The 20880-nt window shown below is 47.7% G+C and overlaps 1 protein-coding gene across 2 annotated transcripts; it reads right to left on the bottom strand.

The window, feature by feature from the left end:
* Window positions 1-15083: 15083 nt before the first annotated feature.
* Window positions 15084-19736, bottom strand: PCDH8 (protocadherin 8). 2 transcript variants are annotated; one of them, XM_025875046.2, is made up of 3 exons: window positions 16910-19736; window positions 16520-16727; window positions 15084-16033 (listed from the first exon to the last, which is right to left on the bottom strand). In XM_025875046.2, the coding sequence occupies exons 1-3, from the start codon at window positions 19541-19543 to the stop codon at window positions 15660-15662; spliced, it is 3216 nt and encodes a 1071-aa protein (XP_025730831.1). In that variant the 5' UTR covers window positions 19544-19736; the 3' UTR covers window positions 15084-15659. The 2 variants fall into 2 exon arrangements, with proteins under 2 accessions (XP_025730831.1, XP_025730832.1); XM_025875047.2 differs by having other exon boundaries at window positions 17201-19736.
* Window positions 19737-20880: the final 1144 nt, after the last annotated feature.

Here is a 20880-nt window from a genome sequence, read left to right as displayed (position 1 = left end):
TTATCCCCATGATGCCTTTGTGAATTCACTGTGGCGCTCCAGGGTGTGCAGGTTTATGATCTTGTGATTGCAAAATTGTTGCCTCAGCTCCAAGTGTACTTCTCTACATGACAATGTTCATGGAAGGAAGGAAGTACTGGCTTTCTCATTGCTTCCTTTTTAACATTTTCAAGTTTATTGAGATATAATTTCATATTATGAAATGTGCCTATTTTGAGTGTATGGCTAGATGAGTTTTGACAAATGGGTAGGTACAGAACATTATCATCATCCCAGGAAGTGCCTTTGAGCCCCTTGTTAGTCAGTCGTCCTACCAACTCCCAACCACCACTGATCTGCTTTCTATCTCTATAGATTAAATTGATCTTTTCTAGATCTTCATAGAAGTGGAGCACGCAGTATGGACTCTGGCTCTGTGTAATGATTTTGAGATTCATCCATGTCGTTGTATGTATTAGTGGTTCATTCCTTTTTATTGCTGATTAATATCCCATTGTTTGAATATAGCACAATTTGTTTATCCATTCACCTGCTGACAACCATTTGGGTTGTTTTGAGTTTGGGCTATTATGAGTAAAGCTGTAGTGAACACTGAGGTACAAGTCTTTGTGTGCACGTGTTTTTATTTCTCTTGGATTCTCTCTTTCTCTCTTTTTGGTTTAGGGAGAGTAAAATTATTTCCAGAAGCACTCCCAGCAGACTTACACTTGTGTATCATTGGCCAATCCTGGGTCACCCTCATACGCCCCACGCAATTACTAGAAAGAAGAATGGGGTCACCCTGGAGCAATCCGTTCAGATCCTTTGGGGCTGGGGGCTGAGGTCCTTCCTGAAGCTTGTTGCCTCCCCAAATAAAATTGGAGTCCTATGAACACAGGAAAAAGGGAGGGATGGCTCTTGGGCATGCGCTCAACTGTGTCTGTCTCTTTATCTGTGAGTACTTTTACTACAGAGTATGGTGGTAGCATTATTTCTATATCACGATAAGAGCCTTTTCTCTGACACGAAGTTGCTTAAGCAGAGCTGTTGCTGATAGATACTCAACAATAGTCCTAGAAATAAGCCAAGAAGAGAAAAACATATTAAAAAACATTGACAGATAGAAAGATAATTGCTCTGGGGAATCTGATCTGAGGGCAGGAGTGTCATATGGAGAGAATTTTACCAACTGGCTGCCAGATGTGGGCCTGCCCTGGGCTGAGACACAGCTGGTCTGCCCTACAGTAAATCAGATGTGGGAGGCAAGTACCATCTGGCGCATAAACTTGGCAGAGCCTGGAAAGAGAAGTTAACTCACGTGTGAAGTTATTATGATTATGGATGCACACGATTGGTGCCTTGGCACCTGCGGCTGGGTGAACCGCCTCCCTCCTTCGGGGTTTCTCTCCTGCGGCGGCCACGGAGCGGCCACGGAGCAGCCACGAAGTGGCTCCCTGGCCCCCCGGCCCTTCGCTTCTGATCGGGGCTGGCACTCTTCAGCTCCTGAGGAGCTCCTCACTGAGCACTTCTCCCCTTGCTCACCCCTCCCTCCCTCGTGTTCTTTTCCTCCGAGTTTCTCTCCTTGACTTGCTAGGCTTCTGAAATTCAGGGACCCCACCTTACCTATTTTTGTTCTCGATCCCTGCTCCCATCATCTTGCCTGGGACAAAGTAGGTGCTCAATAAGTCGTGAAAATGTCCTTGCCACAGGTAAGGGCAGCACCAGTGATGTTGTACCAGTAATGTTTCCACCTTGCATTTTTTGTGCCTATTTCCAAATAGCTATTGATTGGTGACATGTAAGGACTCCAGCAAATGCATCCTTAGTGCGGGTTTCGGTTTGTAAACCTTGCCCTAAGATATCCCGTTATTCCTAACTCTCCATTATCAACAGCTAGGAATCATAAACTGTTAGGATTGGAAGGCACTGCCGAGGTGAGCATTTTCCAGATAAGAAGCCCAGAGAGTTGAAAGACTTGCTCAAGGCCATTCTGATGGTTGGTGGCAGAGTAGAAGAGTTGTTTAAAACCCACGTTATTCCTGCAAGGGTTTAAGCCAGTTTCCGAGGTCAACTAATTAGTTAAGACAGCAAAATTACAATTAGGTGCAAAAGAAGAAAACAAATAACATAAAAAGGAGATAAAAATGAGGTCAAAACAGAAACGTATCCCCCAAAGGCTGCCTGCAACAGGCTAGTCATGCACTTGACTCTAAATCCAGGGGCGCATGGGTGGTGCAGTTGGTTAAGTGTCGGGCTCAGGGCAGGATCTCAGGGTTCCAAGATCCAGCCCAGGTTCTGAGTTCGAGCCCCGTGTTGGGCTCCGTGCTCAGCTGGGAGTCTGCTTGATATTCTCTCTCCTTCTCTCTCTGCCCCTCCCACTTGTGCTCTCTGTCTCTAAAATAAGTAAATAAGTCTTAAAAAAAACAAATATCTACACATCTATTCATCAAAACAGAAAGGAAACTTGGTCAGACACAAAATCCATGATATGCATGAAAGAAATATAACTCGGTAGCTCAGAGAAGCTCCGTCGCTGTTGGTGCCAGTACCTGACAGGCATCGCCCATAAAAGAGCTCCATGTGTTTGATGAAAGTCCTCACGGTGCACAGAGTGGCCCTTCGTGTGGGGCTGGTGGCTGATGGCAACACAGCAGAACTCATCCTGAAACGAGTTCGTAATTGTGGGTGTAGGGGAGAACCGAGAATCATCCTGAATTGCCAGTGGAGGACAGAAGCTCACCAAATTGAGATGTGAAAGAATTTAACTCAGAATTCTGTGACATCAGGAGCACAGTAATAATTATTGTTCTTAATTATGACCCAGAGGCATGGGAGACCCTAAAGTATTTTCTAAATCATTTAAGTGGAATGTTTTAAAAAAGGTTCAATCTGGTTTCCTATTAATTTTAACACTTAATTAGACACTGTCATCTGTTCTTGTTGTTACGTCATATATTTGTTTTGTTCCTTCAGTTAGATTGTCACTTCTTCGAGGGCTGGGGTCCACATACAGGGAAAGGGCCATTTTACTTAAAAAATGCAAGATGAATCCTCTAAGGTTGACTTTAGGGGCAAAATCTCTGCATGAGGACGGACAGCTGGACTTTCCCACTGATCCTCTGAGCTGGTTGTGAATTTATATCGCTTCTACCACAGAAATGGCGGGTGGTACTGCTTTCTCCGTTAGTCCCACCCCTTTATTCTAGTCCCTTGCTATCCTGTAGCACATTTGAGACTAGTTTGGAATATTAAATAAGACCTTATAAAAGGCTTGGGGATAACGAGAGGAAAATGATTACAGTGAGTAACCTGAAACTATAGAATCTAAGTTACAACCATTATCAATATCAGCACCAACACGTGCTGATCGTATAAAATAGGGACCAAGAGCTCAGATTCTGCTCTACTATCTATTAACTGTTTCACTTTGGGTATGTTACTTAACCTCTGTGTGCCTCATTTTCCTCATCTGTAAAAAGCTAATAATGGTACTTCTAGAGGTGGTGTAAGAGTTAAATGAATTCTTGTAGTAACAGTGCATGAACATAATAAATATCGATAGGCTTTAATATAACTGAGCGCTTTTCTAAGCCAGGCATTTTATATATGTATATATATATATATACATATATATATACACTCAATCTTCATGTAATGTTCTATTTTAGTGGTTCTTAATTTTTGTATCTCTCTTAAGGATTATTGAGAACCCAAAATAACTTTTGTTTATCTAGGTTGTATTTCTCTATATTTACCAGATGAAGAATTAAAACAGAAATTTAAATAATATAAATTAATGTAAAATAACAACAATAAACCCAATACATATTAACAAAATGACAATTATGAAAAATAACTATATTTTCAAAACAATTTCTGAGAAAGGCATTATTTTACATTTTTTGCCAATTTCTTTAATGTCTGACTTGATAGAAGAGAATTGGCATCTCATAATTGTTGTATTCAAACTGGTGCAATTTGTTGTTTTGGTTGTATATGAGGAAAATCTGGCATTACACAGATACGTAGCTGGAGAAGAAAAGAATATTTTATTAGACTTTTCTCATAATTGTGGTCCTCTTTGATACTGTACCAAAACTCCACAAGTGGTAGTTTCTTAAAGGCTAGTTGCAATGTGGAACCTGAAACCATATTAATGAACTTTTCATCCTTTGTTACATTAAAATCCATTCGTTTATCTGGCACTTTGAATGAATCATTTACCCACGTGTGGCTTCTTAACATTGTGCATTGATCACTCGGAAAATATTGACTTACTGAGTTCTGCAGATCATCTGCATTTTGAAGCATTCATATTTGTTAATATACCTACCAATCTCATTTAAAAAGTCTTTAAGCATTGCATAACTGTCAAGCCCACAGGTTTTCCAAAATTCTAACTTTACCTTGAGAGTTTAAATTTCCTTATTGAACAAGCACTATTATTGCTGTCCTCAAAGTGACAGATCTACTTTGTTCATATTCGAGATGTCTGCCAAATACCCAAGTCCGAATAACCATAGTTGTCCGTCAGTCATTCTTTCAGGTGAAAATGGCGTTCCACAAAAAAGCAGCTAGTTCAACTTTGTGACTCAGTCACCCTCGTGCTTTTCCTTGAGACAACCATTGTACTTCTGTTTGGTAGCAAAGTTGTTCTATGTGTACTTCCCATTTCGTTACAGAGAATATTAAAAAGACATACTTGATGGTTGAGATTTAATAAAAGTAATAATTATTACCGCTTCATCAAGGTTATTCTTGAGGACATTTTTTTCTCGCAAGTGTGAGGAATATAATGATTAGTAATTTGGTGCCCCTGTCTTGATTCATGTTAAAGCACCAGCACTTTTTTTCCACCACTGCATCATCAGAGCAAATGTCAACACAGTGAAAAAGGCAAATAACATCTTAGTGTTATTATGAAAATAGAGACTCCCTTGTGGCCTTCCAGAAGATTCTAGGGGATCCCTAGGGGTTCAATGACCATACTTTGAGAATCACGACTTTTAACCCTTTACCTCCTAAGAGTCACCTCCAGCCCATCCAGAACCCTTTATGTCCAGACCAGTAGATTGTGAGCCAGGCCCTGCTCTGGTCTACCAGAGGGCCACAATCTGAATTCTCCTTTTCTGTCTTTTTCCGAGATGTTTGCTGCTTGAAAGGACAAGGTCCTTCCAAATAAAAGGGGACTATGTCTAGTCCCAAGAGCATGGCCACAATAATCTGGGTGTGAACATCATAATGTTAACATTTATAAAGAGGTGCCTGTGTATAGTGTTGGAGGGATGGCTCATACTCTGTTGTCAGAGCTCTCTCGGAGCCCCCACAGATCCTGGCCTGGTCCCAAGCCCGTCGTAATGCATAAACCCTGCTCTGTAAGGGTTGTTCTTCTTGCCCCTCTACATAATTGGCTGAGTGGTGTCGCTGACTCTGAGGTGCTCTTTGGAGGAGAGATGGGCTGCCAGAGGCATTATCCATGTATCCCAGACCCTCTTTTGTTTTACTCTGGCCAGGGAACCTATATACTCATGTCTTTAGGCTGTGATTATGTTCACCACTCATATGTTGATATTTCTCCTGCCCAGAGCAGTGTTCAGTTGGAGATAAGAAGTGAGGGTGGGGGGAGGGTGGCACAGTAATAATATTGTGGGTTAAAGACTTATGGAAGTCCTGGGCACGCTAAGAAATAAAGTGATCCTTCAAAGCCACACTCTTTTGTTGTGGTTTAAAAAAAAACAAACAAACCCAATAACAAACAAAAACAAACATTCATGTACCCAACCAATGGAAATTGACAAATGTTAATGTTTTGTTATGTTCATTGTAGATCTATTTAAATAAAAGAAATAAAACATTACAAACAAGATTTAAGTCCCTTAAGCCTATATCCTTTAAATATTCATTGCACATTTGTTTTGAAGGATGACAGTGAGAAAAGCAGAGGATAATCATCCTCTCTTCCTCCCAGCAGTTCAGCTTTCTCCAAATTTGCCTGCCCCATTCAGCAAATAAAAAACAACACCATTAATGGACAGATGTTCCTTAGAGTGGTGGGCGGTCAGCAGCTGATCTACCCCACCTTATCTAATACCAATATACCAACTGCATGCAGTTCTCTTTCTCAGAGGAGTTCTGGAAACAAGTGGTGTATCTATTTAAATTTCATGGGGATTTTGATGATGCTTCTTATAAACTGGCTGTCCGTGCACTGCTTGGGTCTGTCCATTCCTCCCTGTCTGGACAGAGTTATGTGAGCCCACGTGGATGACTGGGTCAAGCACATTGGTAGCTGTCTGTGTCCTAGTCAGGAGTAAGACAGAGCACAAACAAGCCAGTCTTGCTCTTTTTTCTTCCCACATCTCCACAGCTATAATAAATCAGATTGCCTGACATTTTTTTTTTTTAGCTGCATCTGAATCTAATGCCCTCAGACTAGAAATTTCCGTTATATCACTCAGTGCATGGCAAGAGCAATGGGCTTCTCTGATTAGTGAAGCAGAAGAGCAGAAATGAATCACAGCCCCTTTGTATTCTAGAGCATGGGTCTGGGATGAGTGAATGCAGGAGGTTGGCCAAAACACAACCCCAGTGACTTAATTCTTAAATGATTTAAAATGAACATAAGCCTGGAGACTTACGTTGAATAAATATCTCCATTTAATAAGCAGTGGAGAGAGGGGTGAGGTGGCAGGGCTCATGAAAGGACTGGGAGGATACCGGCTTCTGATAATCTTTTGCTCTCAGTTTCCCTTTCTATAAGATGGGGCCACTCATCATGATCAGTGACAGAGGGCTGTCATTGTGAGCAGTATATTTTAAGAATCCTCTTGAAAAATACCTTATGACAAATCAAAGACAATTTCACAGGGACAAGAGTTGGGTTTTATGCCATAAAAGGAGAAAATAATAGACCTAGTCTTCCAGATCAGCTAAGCATCCAACCAGGAAAGCAGGGATTATTCTGCCTCTTCCTAGAAAACTGGAAGGAATGTAGGGGCTCTTACAAGCTGAATGGAATAAAAGCTAGAGTGCTAAACTTTCCACCATTTGGGAATGAAGTAGAGCAGGACAGGACCCTAAGAATGCCTGGAGAGTAGAAGAAGGGGCATACCAGGAATTTGCATAAACTAATAACAAATAAGCTTGGGAGGAAACTTAAAGGCTATCTTATTTGACCCCCAAACCAGATCCCCTCACCCCTTATTCCATCAGCTGATTGTCTTACCTTTGCTTGAAAGTTTCCAGTGATAGGGAATTACCCCCTCTTGAGGTAGCCTGTCTTAGTTTTGAGTATCATGCATCATTATAGATTGTTACCAAATCTCCCCCATGAAATGTTACTGCACTGAGTCCCCTCATCCCCTAAGCCTTCCCCTTGGGACATGTCCCAGTTGGTCCAGGTCCCTGCCAAGGTGTACCATTCAGAGCTGTGCACAGCACTCCAGCGGGAGCCTAACCATCTATGAGCATGGAATGGCCATCAGGAGACTTTTCCAGGCCCTCTTTAACCTCTCCCCACACCTCTCACCTGAGTGCTGCGGTAGTGGAGAGGTGCGGGGAGGAGGGGGTGGAGGCAGGGAACACGGTGCTGATGATGTCTTGGTAGATGGGACGGGGCCCTGCCTTTTGAGCTCCAAGCTTCACGCTCATCATCTCACTTGCTCTCTACTCAGGGGTTTTCTGTCTGTTCTTTGTGTCTGTGACAAGCATAGAGTTAACTATTCTGGAGACACCGGTTGAAGATTATATTCCACAGCTGAAATACTCCTGAGTGAAACCTGATAGAATCACAGAATGTATGTCTTGGTTCCACACTGCATCATCTCCCTAGTGTAGGGCATAGTTCTCAAAGGGCGGTCTTTGGACCAGCAGAAGTAGCATCGTCTGGGAACCTGTCAGAATTGCAAATTATAGGACCTTACCCCAAATCTATTGTATCAGAAGCTTCTGGGCTGGGGGCCCTGCACTCTGTGTTTTAACAAGCCCACCAGATGATTCTGATTTGAGAAGCACTGCTAGAGTGGATGCTGTTGGTGTCCCACCCACATGCACCCATCCATGGAGGCTGTGCACTCCTTCCCAGCCACTGTGAGCAGCCAAAGGCTCGTGATGGCTCCCTTCTGAGGAGAGCTTTCTTCTCCTGCCCTCATGTGCTGGCTTCTCTCCCCTTCTGAGAGCACGTTTTCAATAAGTGATTTTCACAAGAATCCCCATCTCAGTCTGTGCTTCTTAGGAATAATCACCCAAAGTTACGTGAGGAATTGAAGGACTTAGGAAGATACTTAAGAGTTTCATATGGGTACCTGGAAAAATGTAGGTGATTTGGTAGATGGGCTCTTTTCTAGCTTTTGTATGGAGATATAGTCTGGGAGATGCCCCACCAAAGGCATAGGGAGGAACTCCAGAGACAGAATGGTGACATTGAATTTCTTTAGTGTGAGAGAATAGCTGACCTAGCTCTTAGCATTCTTGCTGCATTTCAGCATCTTCATTAGTTCATTCTCAGACCTCCTGTGAGGCCGGTGATTAAGGGCTTTTGGCTGATAAGCAGAATGAATCCCAAGGAGGTTAAGTGATGGCTGAAAGTCAGTTGCTGAATAAAATCGAGATTCCATCTCCACCCACTCACCCACTACTGCCAACAGCCCTGTTCTTCCTCGGATGATCTAGTGACATTCATTAGAAGCAAACCTGCACCTCCTCAACAGCTACTTTCCTAGAACCGATAGGAAGAAAAATTAGCAAACTAGACAAAGTCTCAATAAAATCAGAGCCTAATATCCAACATTTAGCATAGAAAACAACTAGATGCTTTCATCAACTGTATGGTTTGCTGTGTTTGCCTAGAACAAGGTGTAGATTTGCCAATTATTTGTATTTGGGCCATGTTGCTTTAGATACCAAAATGGACTAGAGCATGTCAAATCTCCAGATCTATGGTGCCCACACACTTCTGGGAGTGGCTGAGTTGGGTCTCAGAGATGCTGCTTCGTTGAGACTGGAAGATGGGGAAGGCTTGATCTTCAGTAGGTAAGGTGGCTGGTGCGATTTCTGTGGCCTTCCAGCTCTCCTGCAGTCACTAGGCCAGCTGGGGCGGATGAGATACTGAATCTGTTGGTCATGTCTGATTTGGAGGCATATTTAGCACAGGCCCCTTGTGGGGAGGTATGTTGACTTGTAGATGCAGAGTCTCTTGGCTATGGTGTATAACCATGACCTTTTGTGCTTGGCTTAGTAAATCATTTCATTCAGCAAGTGCTTTTTATTGAATCCTGATTATGAACCAGCCAGGTGCTAAGGATAGAGAGATGAAAGACACAGACAGAACTTGATCTCACGGGCCTCCAGGGGAGATAGATATTTGGAGTAGCAATTACTTTCAGTTTGGTTAAGTGCTAAGGAAGCGTGCAGGAGATGCACCCTGCCCAGTCTGGCTGGTGGCTGGGAGCTGGGAGAGGGGGGTGAAGTGATTCTTGAGCAGTCTTGAAGGATAAGAAGAAAGGACCACAGAGGAGGAAGGTGGGTAGAGGGGGAAACGAAATGGAATGCCAGTCCTGGCAGAAGCGCCAGGATGGAGTGGGGAAACATAAGTAGATCCTTGTGGCTCAAGTGCCAGGTGTGCATAGCAGGTGGGCTGGTGGGGAAGGAAGGGCAGCAACAGGACGGAGTCTGGGGCAGGAGGGAGGGGCCAGAGCACCAAGGGCCTGGGACACCACAGACAGCACAGCAGACTTCATCCTAAAGGTGATGGGAAGTCACGTGGGTATTAATCAGCAAAGTGAGGAGATCAGATGTTTAGAAAAGGTCTTTATGCCTATCACCCAGCCACCTCATCCCTCCCCCGCCCACCACTCCAGCAACCCTCAGTTTGTTTCCTGGGATTAAGAATTCCTCATATCAGTGAGGTCATATGATACATGTCTTTCTCTGATTGACTTATTTCGCTCAGCATAACACCCTCCAGTTCCAGCCACGTCGTTGCAAATGGCAAGATCTCATTCCTTTTGATGGCTGCATAATATTCCATTGTGTATATATACCACTTCTTCTTTATTCATTCATCTGTCGATGGACATCTTGGCTCTTTCCACAGTTTGGCTATTGTGGACATTGCTGCTATAAACATTGGGGTGCACGTACCCCTTCGGATCCCTACATTTGTATCTTTGTAATGCAACATATGTTAAGAAAAAAGAAGAAGAAGAAGATAGCAGGAGGGGAAGAATGAAGGGGAGTAAGTCAGAGGGGGAGACGAACCATGAGAGACTATGGACTCTGAGAAACAAACTGAGGGTTCTAGAGGGGAGGAGGGTAGGGGGATGGATTAGCCTGGTGATGGGTATTAAAGAGGGCACATTCTGCATGGAGCACTGGGTGTTATGCACAAACAATGAATCATGGAACACTACATCAAAAACTAATGATGTAATGTATGGTGATTAACATAACAATAAAAAAATTAAAAAAAAAGAAAAGGTCTTTATGGCAGCAGTGTGGAGGTTGGAATGGAGGGAGATGGGCAGAGCAGATCGATTTGTACTGGAACTCAGGAAGACACAATGAGAGCTTGAGTAAGGCGGTATTTCTTGTTCTGCATCAGACAGAAGTCGATTTTAATCCCGGCCCCTCCTGATATTAGCTGTGTGACCTAAGGCAGGTCTCTCCGACTTATCTTACCTCTCCGAGTCTCACTTTCCCCATATGCAAGATGGCCTCATGAGGACTGGCCTCACAAAGTTGTGAGGATTAAGTGTAAAGTGCTTGGTGTGGTGCCTAGAGCATGGTAATCACACACACAAAAACGGTATCTTTGTTCTTTTTTTTTTAAAGATTTTATTTATTTATTTAATTGACACAGAGAGAGAGAGAGAGAGAGACAGCGAGAGAGGGAACACAAGCAGGGGGAGTGGGAGAGGCAGAAGCAGGCTTCCCGCTGAGCAGGGAGCCTGATGCGGGGCTCGATCCCAGGACCCTGGGACCATGACCTGAGCCGAAGGCAGACTCTTAACGACTGAGCCACCCAGGCGCCCCGGTATCTTTGTTCTTGTTCTTAGGCTGCCATCCTGATCTGGACAGTCCCCCTAAAAGAAGGTACTGAAGCAAGGACTTGGGTGCAGGAAACTGATGTGGGAGGTAAGCCCAGGAAGCACAGGTGGCTGAGAAAAGTCAGGCAGGGCAAGACCAGTGCCAGTGAGGGGGGTGTCATTGGGTGGGCTGCTGCTGTTGGCAACTCGGGCTCAGATTCCCATGGGGCTCTCAGGGCAACTGTGGAGAACACAACTCAAAACTGTCCCTCCAAGAGATTGGAAAGCTGGGGTTTAGCCACCAAATTCATCCCTAAATTGGCTGATCTTACATCCCCTGTACTTCCAGACAGCTCTGTGCACAGGCTGAATAAGCTTGTGCGGCCCCACCACAGAGGCTTATTCTGTATTGGAGCCCTAAGCCCTCAGGAAGTCTCAAGCAGCAGAGACCGACATTTGTGGTAGAGACTATCACAATGCACCCTGAAGTGTCCTCTGAAGCTCAGGTGGACTCTGAGTGGGACTTGGGCAGAGCATCCTATCTGCTGCAGTGGAGTGAAGGAACCCTGAAAAAGATATTTAGAAAGTAGAATCAACAGATCTTGGTAAGTGGAGGAAAGTAATAGGGCGGAATCTGAAAATGATGTGTATTTTGGGTTTGGTCTATGAACTGCAGTCCTAGTCATTGAGTTTAAAACAATTGCCAGGGGGCTAGTTTGGGGCATAACGGTGGCAGGGAAAGGGGGATGATTTTCATTTGGACACGCTGAGTCCGAAGTGTCCATGATATAGCCAGATGTCATAGTGGGTTGGCAAATGGAATTTCCCTAATTCACATTAAACTATGCGGGTTTCACTCTGACATGTTGAAATTTGTTTTACAAGTTTTGTGGGAGCAAATCCTGTACTCTGATAACGAGTGAAGACTTTTTTTTCCCCCGGGGAAAAGGGCACATTTCGCCTGGTGATTTAAGTGATGGCTTTTAAAACATTCTTTCTACCTGCTGTTCACTTATTAGATGACTTTGAACCTGTTGGTGAATTCCATTGCAGATTATTTTCCTCTGAAGAAAGGGAATAATAGATATTCTCTTGAGTTATTGCATAGCTGTTGAAAACTAGACAGCATTTTCAAAGCCCTTCTGAGTTGTTGCAAAGCACAGTGTCCCATCGAGCATTGTATTACTTTGCTTCAGTTTGCTTTTAAAACTTACAGCATTCCAATTATCCTGTTGTTACTGAATTCGATACTAGAGTGAATATGCTTGTTTTCTAAAACGGAAGTTTTAGATGATAAAACCTTGTATGTGCCAAGTGAGATAAGCCAGATAGTTAGCTAATTATGGCATGGAACTCATCCTGATTATATATATTTTTTCTCTCCACGTGCATATATATTTGTATTGGAGATGTACATCCTGTTTTCACTCTATTTCAGAATGCATTTTTCATTAGATGTTGAAACCACTTACATTTTAATTTTCTGAAGTGGTTTCTTTGATGGATGTTTTATTATAGGAAGTGTAGGACATCCAAGTCAATGGGGCCAGATATAAAATTATGAAATAGGTAAAGTCTGGCTTTAGCTCTCTCTTTCAAGGTGACCTCCCACTTCCAAGGGCTTCTCATGTCCCTGTCCTCACTGCCATGGTGCCCAAGGATTGTGGCTCTCCACCTCCAGACGGGTTTTTTGTGGTATCATCACAGATCTCTAAGGTTTGTGAACTAGCCTGCAATGTTTACTTTAGCCATACTTGTTTGTAGAGTGTTGAGTGCACACGAGATTCTGGACTACATATTGAGAGTGGGAGAAGTGAAGAAGGCAAACCAGTGGCAGAATGAGGCCAGACATCCTGAATCTGTGTCATCTTCCTTAGTGGTGGGACCACACTGATAGTTACAGTAGAGATTGACTTTCTAGGAAGCTAAGGAAAGAGGAAGATGGAATGAAGCAAGTATTACCATGGGCTGGATGTTGTCCTAAGTACTCAGTTCATTTAATTTAATAAAGCAATATATTTTCTTAGAAATGCACTCAAAAGTCAACATTTCTAGAGAAAAGCATAAAGCCTCTTTCATCTAGCTCCCATTTCTCTGAAAGCTCCTGCTGTTAGCCCTTAGAAGACCTTCCCCTTCCCCTTTCCCTTCTCCTCCTCCTCCCTCCCTCCCTCTTTTTTTTTTTTAAGATTATTTATTTATTATTGACACAGAGAGAGAGGCAGTGAGAGAGAGAGCACACAAGCACGGGACGGCAGGCAGTCAGAAGGGAGGGAGAAGCAGGCTCCTGGCGAGCAGGGAGCCCGATGCGGGGCTTGATCCCAGGACTTCGGGATCATGACCTGAGCCCAAGGCACCCAGGCGCGCCCCCCTCTCTTTTTTTGTTTAAACAAACCATTTTAAGGACTGAATTGTATGTCTGATTTTTTTTAAAGTTCTAAGCAAAAATAAAATCTTTTCATGGTCATTCTTCTAAGGGAAAAATATGACAGTGAAGTTTTGACAACTGATTTTTTGGAGTAATGAAATAGTTTGCACGGTACAAAAATAAAATGACAATGACATTACTTTTGAAGGACAAAAGCAGGCAAACACATTCAGAGATTGGATGCTTTTAGGCTGCATCTTGGGGTTATTCGTTCTTCCGCTCTGCATTTGATGGGACTAGCTCAAGAATAAAGATGTAGATGTTAGAATGCGAATTATCTCCAGAGGCCTCTCTGCTGGGGGCTGGTCATCATGGCTCTGGAGCTGTCTGGTAACCTAGCCACATCCAACATTTTCTTTTAGAACCTGAGGTCTGGGCAGTCCGAGCCTGTCAGGTGAATGCTCAGCTCAGTTGCCTGCAGAAACCGCTGAACTGTGTGCAGGTCGTGGGTGGTAAAACACTTGTGTGTGCCCACCCTGCTGTTCAGCTTGGAGCCACCACTGGTTTCAATTATGACTTCAACAGGCAGCTTTGAGGGCTCCTCTGTTCATTATAGTGCCTCACACTCTATAATTAGGAATAAAGGGACACAGGCACTTCACAAATATAAAGGGCTAAACAATAATCAGGTAGTAAAGGCAGTGCATTGGGACTTCTCCACCACTTTGTTTCTTTCAAGTTAGAAAAAAAAAAACCAACAACAAACAAAACTTGTGGCTTCATTTTATTTTCTTGCCTGGAATAATATGGGTTTGAACTTTATTCTGGTCACTGATCAGCTGTGTGACTTTGGGCATTTTACCTAACCTTGCTGTGCCCTAGTTTCCTTATCTGTAAATCTCATGGGGGTAGTTTGAGGATTAAATGAGATAATTTATGCAGAGTGCTTTGTGAGGAGCTTGGCTCGTATTAAAGCTTGCTCAGCAAATGTTAGCACTCATTATTATCATTTTAATTTCAAATGAAATGAATGTATAGAATATAAGATATAGGCATAGGTCTTTTGAGTGCCTTGTCAAAAATCTTCCATAACAAACATTAAGTACACACAAGCACACGAACAGATTGGTATAATTAACCCCTCCCCCCCATGTACCCAGGCCAGTGTTGATAAGAATCAGTATTTTATCAGTCTCGTTTCATATAGCCCCGTGTTTTCTTCTAGAATATTTTAAAGCAAATCCCAAGTACCATGTCATTTCACCCATACATTTGAGTGTGTTTTTGCTATTAACATCCTAATATGCTAAGAGCTCCTTGAGACTATGTCTTCCTAACCTCAAACCGCAGCTCTTAGGGGAGTTACTGCAGTTCATAAAAACTCAACAGATGTTTAATTAGTGAATGAAGAGCCCAAACAGCTTTCTCTACTTTTTGTAGATGCACCATAAATATCTGTTGAGTGAATAAATGAGGACAAGAATTTTATAGAGTGCCTGATGTAAATGGAGATGTGCATGATTTATAAAATAAAGTATTTTTAATACTCAGATGAGACTTTCCAACACTTGGAAGTTTAATATTGCTGTGAATATTAATGATGCCCAAATAATTAGCACTTGAAAGAAGGTTTAATTCTGGCACTCAGATTATTTGTGAATGTCTAACTGTAGGCAACTTCATGAAAAGCAATTAGCAGATTCTTCAAACACATGACAAATCCTTTATTACTGTGCTTATAAGTGACACGGTTCGGTTTACAGAAAACCAAATGTAATTAAATAACATTGAACTTGAAATCTACCACAGACTCAAGATATACAAGGTATACTTGGCAAGGCAAAAATTCTCAAACACTAGGTTGTTTCAGGTGAAAGATAAATTTCCATTAAGTAATTCCCACTTTTTTTTTGTCTTACAGACAGTTCCTTTGGCAATAACTTCCACTTTAGCTTTTATTTTATAAAAATATAACAAAATTTCATTATATACAAACATTACATTACACAATGTACAGGTTAAAAACACTAAGAAAATGGCAAGCTGCAAGTGAAATTAAAGTCAATAGCATGATAAGAAAAATTAAATACTGCACACATTTCATAAAAATTACATTAACTACATTTTTGTTTGCAAATACCAAACAGTACCAATGTGATTGGAAATAGCTTCCAACAGCTTCATTTTAAGGCACATCTTGCATATTTAATATATACAACACTGAAACCAGTCAATAACTTAGGGGCTTCTCGGAGTGACCTGTATAAGTTGTGAACACATGCAGCATGGGGTTACACATTTTCATTGGCTTCCTTCTTTGGGGACAGGTACCTGCCAGGGGGGGACTGGTAGAGGGGTACCCCGATCTCCTGCAAGTCTGGGAGCCTCCCTGGACGGGGAGGGGAGAGCAGGGTGACTGTCCTGTCATAGTCTCTGTGTAGCACTTTCTCATAGACGCTCTGCAGCCCCACTGTCTTGGGCAGCTGGGCCTGATAGTAATTGTCCCTGCGCAGAGGATCCCGAGGCAGGGACGTGCTCTTACAGAAGGTAGACATCTGCGCTGGTGGGTGAGGCGCGGGATGCGTGTTGGGGCCTCCGCAGGACGGGCTCCAGCATCGGTCAGAGTGGCCCAGGATCTTACACTCAGCGGTGCACGCCCACAGTCCTAACATAAAAGAGAAAGGGGGAGAGCGTGAGGATGATTACTGAGATTGTGCACAACTACGCCCCCCTCTTCAGAATGTCAGGCAGGGTCAGGGCAGCTGAAAAGAAAAGCGAGTATGAGAGTGAGCGCGGTGATTCAAGATTTGAAAGAAACACTGCTTCCTATAAAGCCACCTTCATACGAAGTTGGCTCAGCTTCTTTTGCTGGAAGCAAGTTAAGGAACTGCGGAGCAGAATTCCCCTCCTCGGGGAGCTAGCATCACCCCTGCCTCCACCTAACAGGATGGGAGTGTTCTTTATTCAAGTGGTGGAGCTGCCTCCACCAGGTGACATTTTGAAATCAGCTGTCTGAGGAAGGCAGGGATCCCAAACTCGAGGACTGAAGAAAGTGGGGAAAAGGGAGGGGGCTGGGAACGGAGATTGACAGGAGGGCAGCAGGGGAGGGAGAGGAGGAACGCTGAACTTGGCAGGAAAGAAGTGTCCTCACCACTCTGCATGTGGTTGATGAGATCCTTTTTCAGAGCGTCCCCGCTGATGTCAGAATCGCTGTCGTTGAAATCACTGTCCCCTTTGCCGCTGTCTTTGCCGCTGAACTTCTCCGCTTCTCGGCCAGAGATGGTGTTGAAAGAGTGTCCTTTCCAGACCGCCACAGGGGGCGCTGGCTCCTTTCCGAAGCCGGGGGAGGCACCGTAGGGCTGCAGCAAGGAAGGGGGGAAGCGGGGCGGGCGGGGGAGAGGGGGTGAGGTGGGGGTTGGACAAGAAACAAAAAACAAGTGCGACAGGTTAGGCATCCAGGCACACCCAGACCCCTCCAGTCCCTTCCCCCAGCCTGTCCGCGGAGCACGGAGCGGGGCGCCCAGCCGAAGGAAGGCCTCACCTCGGCGTGCGCGCCGCGGAGCCGCTGCTGCCCCTCGAAGTGACAGGAGCTTTCCCCGGTGGCGCTGCCGCCCTCCGAGCCCGGCACTTCGGCCGCGGCGACCGCGGGCGGGGGCGGGTCGGCCGCGGGGCTGCCAAAGGGCGCTTTGCCGCTGCCAGGGAAGGTGAGCACGTCGAACATGTTGGGCCTGGGCCCGGCTCCCCGGGCAGCTTCCTCCGGGGAGCCGGGAGCCGAGGCTCCGCCGCCCGCCGCCCCGGGCCGCTCTTCCCGGCGGGCCCCCCCTTTGCGCACCTCCTTCTTGCGGCGGTTGCAGGTGGTGGCGATGGCGATGATGGCGGCCAGCAGCAGCGTGCAGCTCCCGGCCAACACGATGATGACGATCAGCGGCGTGTCCCATTGTAGCGCCGGCCCCGACGCTGCGAGTCGAGAGCCGGGCGGGCGAGAACGCTCGGGGCTCCCCGCACTGGCGGGCGCCACCAGCCCTCGCCCGCCGCCTGCTGTCACCACGAAGCTGACGGTGGCAGTGGTGGAGAGCGGGGGACGGCCGCCGTCGGATATGACCAGCAGCGCCCGGAACACGCGGCCCGGCGGCTCCAGCGAGAGGTCGCCTGTGAGCACGATCTCCCCCGTGCGGCGGTCGATGGCGAAGGCTTCTCGCGGCTCCTGCTGCTGCAGCTCGAACGCCAGCTCCCCGTTTGCACCATCGTCCGCGTCCCGGGCCTGCACGCGCGCCACGGCAGTGTCCCTTGCCGTGCGCCCCGGGACCGCCACTTCCAGGGTCCCGTTGGCCGGCGCCGGGTGCACCAGGACCGGTGCGTGGTCGTTCTGGTCCAGTACCCGCACCTGCACCAGGGCGCTGCTGGAGAGCTGAGGGGAGCCACCGTCGCTCGCCTGGATGCGCACGTCGAGCTGGCGCAGCATCTCATAGTCGAAGCTGCGCAGCGCATAGATAGCCCCCGTGGCCGGGTCCACCGACACATAGGTGGACACTGAGCCCCCGGCACGGCCTACTTCAGCCTCCAGCAGCCGGTAGGTGACCTGGCCGTTGCGGCCCAGGTCGGGGTCCCGGGCGGCCACCGTGGCCAAGTAGGCGCCGGGCGGGTTGTTCTCACGCACCGACACCTCGTAGACCGGCCGTGTGAAGACTGGCGGGTTGTCGTTCTCGTCACTCACGCGCACCGTGTAGGGCCGCACGGTGCGTAGCGGAGGCGCGCCGCGGTCCTCGGCCACCAGCGTCAGGTTGTACTCGGCGATGCGCTCGCGGTCCAGCGACGCCGCGGTCACCACCAGGTAGCTGCCCGCGTAGGCCGGCTGCAGCCGAAAGTGCTCATGCCCGTAGAGGGCGCAACGCACCTGTCCGTTGGCGCCCGAGTCTCTGTCCGAGGTGCTGACCAGCGCCACCAGGCTCTCGCGCGCCGCCCCCTCTGGCACCAGAGACACGGCGCCGGCCTCAGGCGTCCCGGGCCCGGTCGGCGAGGTCGCGTCCGCAGCCCCGAGAGCGGCGGCGGCGGCGGCGGCGGCGGCGAAGGGAGAGGCGGCAGGTGCGCCCGGGGCGGCCAGCGGGGTGATGGTGATGTCCGGAGCGTTGTCATTGACGTCGCGGATGCGCACGATGACCTTGCAGGTGGAGGCCCGGGGCCCTGGACCGCGGTCCTGGGCCCGCACGTCCAGCTCATAGGTGTCCTGGCGCTCGTAGTCCACCGGTCCTGCCAGGGTGAGGCGGCCCGAGCGCGGGTCCAGGCGGAAGAGGCGGCGCGCCTCGGGCGGGGTACGGGCCCCGAAGCCGAACACCACGTCGCCGTTGGGGCCCTCGTCGGGGTCGGCCGCGTCCAGGTCGAGCAGCAGCGAGCCCACGGGAGCGTCCTCCGCCAGCTCCACTTCGGCCACGGCGCCCTGCGGGAAGGCCGGGCTGTGGTCGTTGGCGTCCAGCACTCGCACGCTGAGGGCGGCCGTGGCGGAGCGCGGCGGGCGGCCGCCGTCCTGGGCCACCAGCTCCAGGCTGTAGGCGGCCTGGCTCTCGCGGTCCAGCTCGTGTAACAGCACCAGGTCCGCGCACTGGGCGCCGTCCGCGCGCGTCTGCAGTTCCACGCGGAAGGGACTGTGAGGTTCCGCCAGGCGCACGCTCTGCAGCCCGTTGGCCCCCACGTCCTCGTCCACAGGCACCTCCAAGGGGATGCGCGTGCCCACGGCTGCGCCCTCGGACACCTCCACCGGGATCTGGGCCCGCGGGAAGCGCGGTGCATGGTCGTTGATGTCCCTCACCTCCACCTCCACGTGCACCAGCCGGAACTGCTCCTGCGAGAAGCTGACCACGTCGAAAGCCAGCACGCACTGTGGCGCCTGGCCGCACAGCCGCTCTCGGTCCAGGCCCGCATCCCCGACGGTCAGCTGCCCGTCGCCCTCGCGCACGCGAAGAAGCGAGCTGTTGAACTGCTTCATCAGGCGGAAGCTTGTGTCTCCAGATACTTTCATATGCAGGTCCTCAGCCAAGGTCCCGATGACCGTGCCAGGGGCATCCTCCTCGAAGGTGCTGTATCGCACTGTCTTGCTCTGGGCCACTGAGAGCACCCAACAGAGGCTGAAGAGCTGTAAAGGGAAAAGGCAGGGGCTGCCCCCGCGCCTCGCTGGACTCATGCCGCCAGCCCCAAGTGCTATTCCTAGAGGCTGAGCAATTCCTCTCTGGTTTGCAGGTCCGGGTGTGAGTCGCACGCTCCTAGGAGCACGCTCTTTGCGAGCCCTGTGCGGGAGATCTGTGGGCTGCAGCTCGAGGTTCCGGTGGGCTCTGAGGACGCGCCGACCTACCCACACTATACAATTCCCCCTTCCTTCTCCCGGCTGGAGCTGCGCCGCTGCGCGCCGCCTCCGCTTTTATAGCAGCCGATATGCAAATAACCAGAGCCGGGCAGCCAATGGCAGCTTCGCCCTCGCGCCGCTCCTACGCCAGCCTCTGACAATCCCTTTAATGTGGAAAGGCTTAGAGGGGAAAACAAGAAAGGAAAATTAGGGAATCTTTTCTTTGTTTCTTTAACTCCTTTCGCCTTTTTTCCTTTCCTGTCAGCGCCCTGAATACAGAGGAGTGGCACAGGTCGCCGGGACTAAAGGAGTGGATGGTTTTGTTAATTGTGCTTGTCCGGGGCCGGCTGCTTTAACTGAGAGCAAACACGCTTGGATTTCGCGCGGGTGGCTCGCCCCCGCCACCCCCCGCCCCCGGCCAGTTTCTGCGTTTTGCACCTTGGAAGCTTCCAAACCTCGCCCTTTTCCCTCCACCTACTTGTTCAGCCTTGTAAGGTCTTGCTAGTGTTCCCTCCCAGCTTCCAAATGCACTCGGAAATAGCATCTCCAGCCGGTGCGTGCTGGCCTTAGGAGCCGCAAGGACGAGGGAAAATTGATTTTATTCAAATTTGTGTAGGCAATTGTGTTTTGCTCCTGTGAGCCTCGGCGATCAGGGCTGCCACTTCCCTTTCAGAAAAGAGCTGTGCGATGTGTTAGTATGCATGTCACTGTCCAAATGGCCTTCTTAAGCCTTGGACGCTAGTAGGCCAGGAAAAAAAAGTCCCAAATAGGATTTAGCATAAGCTTGAGGAGATTTGGAAAGGTTTCAAAGATCAGACTGTATCAAAGGCTTATGAAGCCCTCGTTAGCAGTGGAAATAGAATGGCGTGGCAGGCGATCCCATTGGAGGCCCCAATGTCTGTATTATTTCACTGTGACAAGCTAAGGGGAGAGAAAGTTGAACAGTTTCCACAGCGGAGTTGGGCTAACTTGAACATAATGAGCAAACGCCACATGTATCCATTATGTCCCTCTATTCATCCCCAATCACTGCCATAACTCTCCGGCTAAACGGTGATGGGCGCTGAATTCCACACAATACCCGGCTCGTATTAAAGTGCATTTAGAGAACTTTCCCTCCTGATGCCTTGTTCCGCCTATTTAGAGGATTTTCTTTCTGTTCTAATAGGGCTGCTCCG

The sequence above is a fragment of the Callorhinus ursinus genome, unplaced genomic scaffold (genome assembly GCF_003265705.2).
Source record: "Callorhinus ursinus isolate GAN/ISIS: 27379988/994484 unplaced genomic scaffold, GSC_fseal_2.0 scaffold7, whole genome shotgun sequence".
NCBI lineage: Eukaryota > Metazoa > Chordata > Mammalia > Carnivora > Otariidae > Callorhinus > Callorhinus ursinus.
The sequence above is the reverse complement of the archived record's forward strand: the minus strand, read 5'-3'. Positions and strand labels throughout refer to the sequence as shown.

Excerpts from the sequence above, each read along its gene's own strand:
- PCDH8 (XM_025875046.2), bottom strand. The coding sequence starts at position 19,543 with ATGAGTCCAGCGAGGCGCGGGGGCAGCCCCTGCCTTTTCCCTTTACAG. Across the intron at positions 16,728-16,909 it reads TCCGCGGCGCGCACGCCGAG|CCCTACGGTGCCTCCCCCGG; the intron begins GTGAGGCCTTCC and ends TCCTTGCTGCAG. Across the intron at positions 16,034-16,519 it reads CATCAACCACATGCAGAGTG|GACTGTGGGCGTGCACCGCT; the intron begins GTGAGGACACTT and ends CTTTTATGTTAG.